The sequence below is a fragment of the Helicoverpa zea genome, chromosome 31 (assembly GCF_022581195.2).
Source record: "Helicoverpa zea isolate HzStark_Cry1AcR chromosome 31, ilHelZeax1.1, whole genome shotgun sequence".
Taxonomy (NCBI): domain Eukaryota; kingdom Metazoa; phylum Arthropoda; class Insecta; order Lepidoptera; family Noctuidae; genus Helicoverpa; species Helicoverpa zea.
This window is the reverse complement of record NC_061482.1, coordinates 13,862,758-13,865,402: the sequence shown is the minus strand read 5'-3', so window position 1 is coordinate 13,865,402 and position 2,645 is coordinate 13,862,758. Positions and strand designations below refer to the sequence as shown.

The window sequence follows — 2,645 nt, the reverse complement described above, 5'->3', positions numbered from 1 at the left end:
ATTTCAATATGTAAGGGGGTAACAACTGTATATATATAATTTAAATGTCATGAAGATTTATTTACAAAAGGTGGGATAGTGACTCTAAGAAGGACCAACTACTACGCACAGTCAACACTGAGATTCCAAGAAATTGAACGAACGTCAAAGAGAGAGTTAATCAATGGTTGTCGTTGCGCAGATGATGCGACTTCATCGATGGTCAGTTGTCGTTCGAGCGCCGAAATCATCAAAAGCTTAACGGCCTTACAAATAGAAGTATATTTTATTTAAAAGGCGCGTTAAGTCTTTGAGGATCGGGATAGTGAAATACGCTCTAGTGCTTAAGAAAGCCCATGACATACTGGCAAGTGTAGGTAAATACTCATAATTCCTGAGTGTCGCGAGAGGTGCCAGGTCGTGAGGGGCTGCTAGGGGCAATGGCCTTGTGCATGACATGGACCCTGACTTCACCAGATGGCGTAGAGTAATCAAGATTGCGTCGGTGGCGGCTTCGGAATGGGGCAGAGAGGCTGTTCTTGCAGCAGCAGTAAACGAAAAGCTGGGAAAACGCCTGACGGAAGTTCGCGTTCATAGCACTGTATAATAAACCGTTGATCATAGAGCGGTATGCGCCAATCCAAGCCGAGTGGTAGTAGAGACCATCGTAAGCGTCGGGGTACTTGTAGACCGTCACGATGTACGGGATCCAACACGTCATGTAGAGGACGTAAGCGGCCATGTTCAAATGGATCATGTTGAAGTCGCGGTCGTACTGTTGGGATCTCTTGTACTGAGCTTGCAAGCGGGAGAGGCATCGGATGTTAATGGCGGAGGCTATCAAGAAGTAGATGGTAAGTACACAGGTCACGCCATGGACCGAGAGGGAGGTGATGACGCGGAAGTATAGGTTGCCGTGGTGACGTCGCTCGCAGTAATCGTAATCGAATCCGCTGTAGACGCCGACGGCAGCGAGAAGGAAGCCGAACAGGTAGATGAGAATGGCGACCAGACCGATACCCATTTGTAGGAACGCGTCGTAACATCGGGGCCCGTGGACCACGCGCACGTACGTCTCGGCCGTCACAAACTGTGGAACAAATTTTGTTAGAGCGCGAGACTTGTAAGTACATACACACTTCAATCTGTCAAATTGCTTCAAGATATTTTCAACCTTATCGCAAAAGTGGAAAGTTGATGTTCGATTGGTAAAATTTGACAGGTCCGGCTATGTACCTACATTTATTTATTAAGACTTTATTGGACTAAAATTTCTAAGTGTGTTTAATGTGTGTGCAGTAACAACTAGAAATTCGCAATACTAAACTCAGCAGAATATTTCTAAAGAACGCTAGCAGCTAAACGTTTCTTTCGCCTTTGTGCTGTTTCATTCAAAATCTACTCGATACTTCGCTTTGCATACAAGACTTAGTAGAAGTCCTTAACTTAATAATAATGTGAGTATTAGAGTACCCGCACACTGCAAACTTTAGTCGGCCGATAGTTGGTTCGATCTCACAGATCATCATAACAAAGATTAGATATCAAACCGACTGAAAAGAAATAGGGATAAAATTTTTCTTTAAAAAAAAATTCGAACCATCAGATCAACTGCCGACCGACAGTCTACTCTGCAGTATACAGGTGCTCTTAAAGTAACAAATATACTTACAGCAAAGAACACACTGTGGCAGTAAGTCGCAGCGATGGTGACGAACTCCATGCCCTTGCAGACTTCCAGTAGATCCCATTCACCAGACAGAAGTACCACTCCTGCAGCCGGCATCACGGCTGACGTGATCAACAGATCACAGATCCCGACACAAGCGTGGTACACATTACCTGAAGACAAGATGACGGCATCAAACCCTGACCTACCAGGGATCCGATTCTGCTAAGTTAATAATGTCAAAATTGAATCGCAATAGCAGTTTTAACCTTAGCGGGCATTCGGCTACTAATATAAGACCAATCGTATTCCAATGACATTCGATTGGTTTGTGATTGGTCTATATTGTAGTTTGCTCTACAATTATATTGTAATCGAAAATAATTTGCAGATAATATTCATTATTGAATCACAGAAACGGATAAAAACGTATATCAAAAACACGGAATGCCACATACGCCTCAATCGTAAATGAGTCGTGATTGGATCTCAGTCGGATGTGAATCGTATGTGGTTTAAAAAAAATTAGTAGAATCGGGCCCCTGAACAGTATTGCAAGCACATTTATAGCTCATAATATTCGCAGCAGCAAAGCAAAAAGACTCACCCAGCCGTTTTAAGGAATGCTCTATAAAGAAGGATGAGATAAAAAAGCCATTAAGAAAGGTGCCCGCTATAGAGCTGATTAAGAGAAACAGGAGCCGACTGAGAGTCGGCCATTCGGCGTCCAGCGTGATGGGCGAGATGCTGCGGTTGAAATTTCCGTAGTTATTTATCGGGAACGTAAAGTTCCTCATGGTCTGCGAACAAGAGGAATTTTGTTAGTACCACTTTTATTACTTTATATTTTTTTTAATAATCTTCTGACATCGGGGACAGAGTCCAAGAAATCAAAGATTGGGAATCTAGACTCTATCACGTATTTGTAAAAAAAGAGATGTTAGTCTTAGAAGTTATTTCATACCCGAAAAAAATTATAGAAAATTAATAAATCTTG

At 42.6% G+C, this 2,645-nt stretch overlaps 1 protein-coding gene across 1 annotated transcript; it reads right to left on the bottom strand.

Moving 5' to 3' along the window:
- Window positions 1–290: 290 nt before the first annotated feature.
- LOC124645498 (histamine H2 receptor-like) lies at window positions 291–2,445 on the bottom strand. The gene is made up of 3 exons (XM_047185316.1): window positions 2,256–2,445; window positions 1,652–1,821; window positions 291–1,069 (listed from the first exon to the last, which is right to left on the bottom strand). The coding sequence occupies exons 1-3, from the start codon at window positions 2,443–2,445 to the stop codon at window positions 365–367; spliced, it is 1,065 nt and encodes a 354-aa protein (XP_047041272.1). The 3' UTR covers window positions 291–364.
- Window positions 2,446–2,645: the final 200 nt, after the last annotated feature.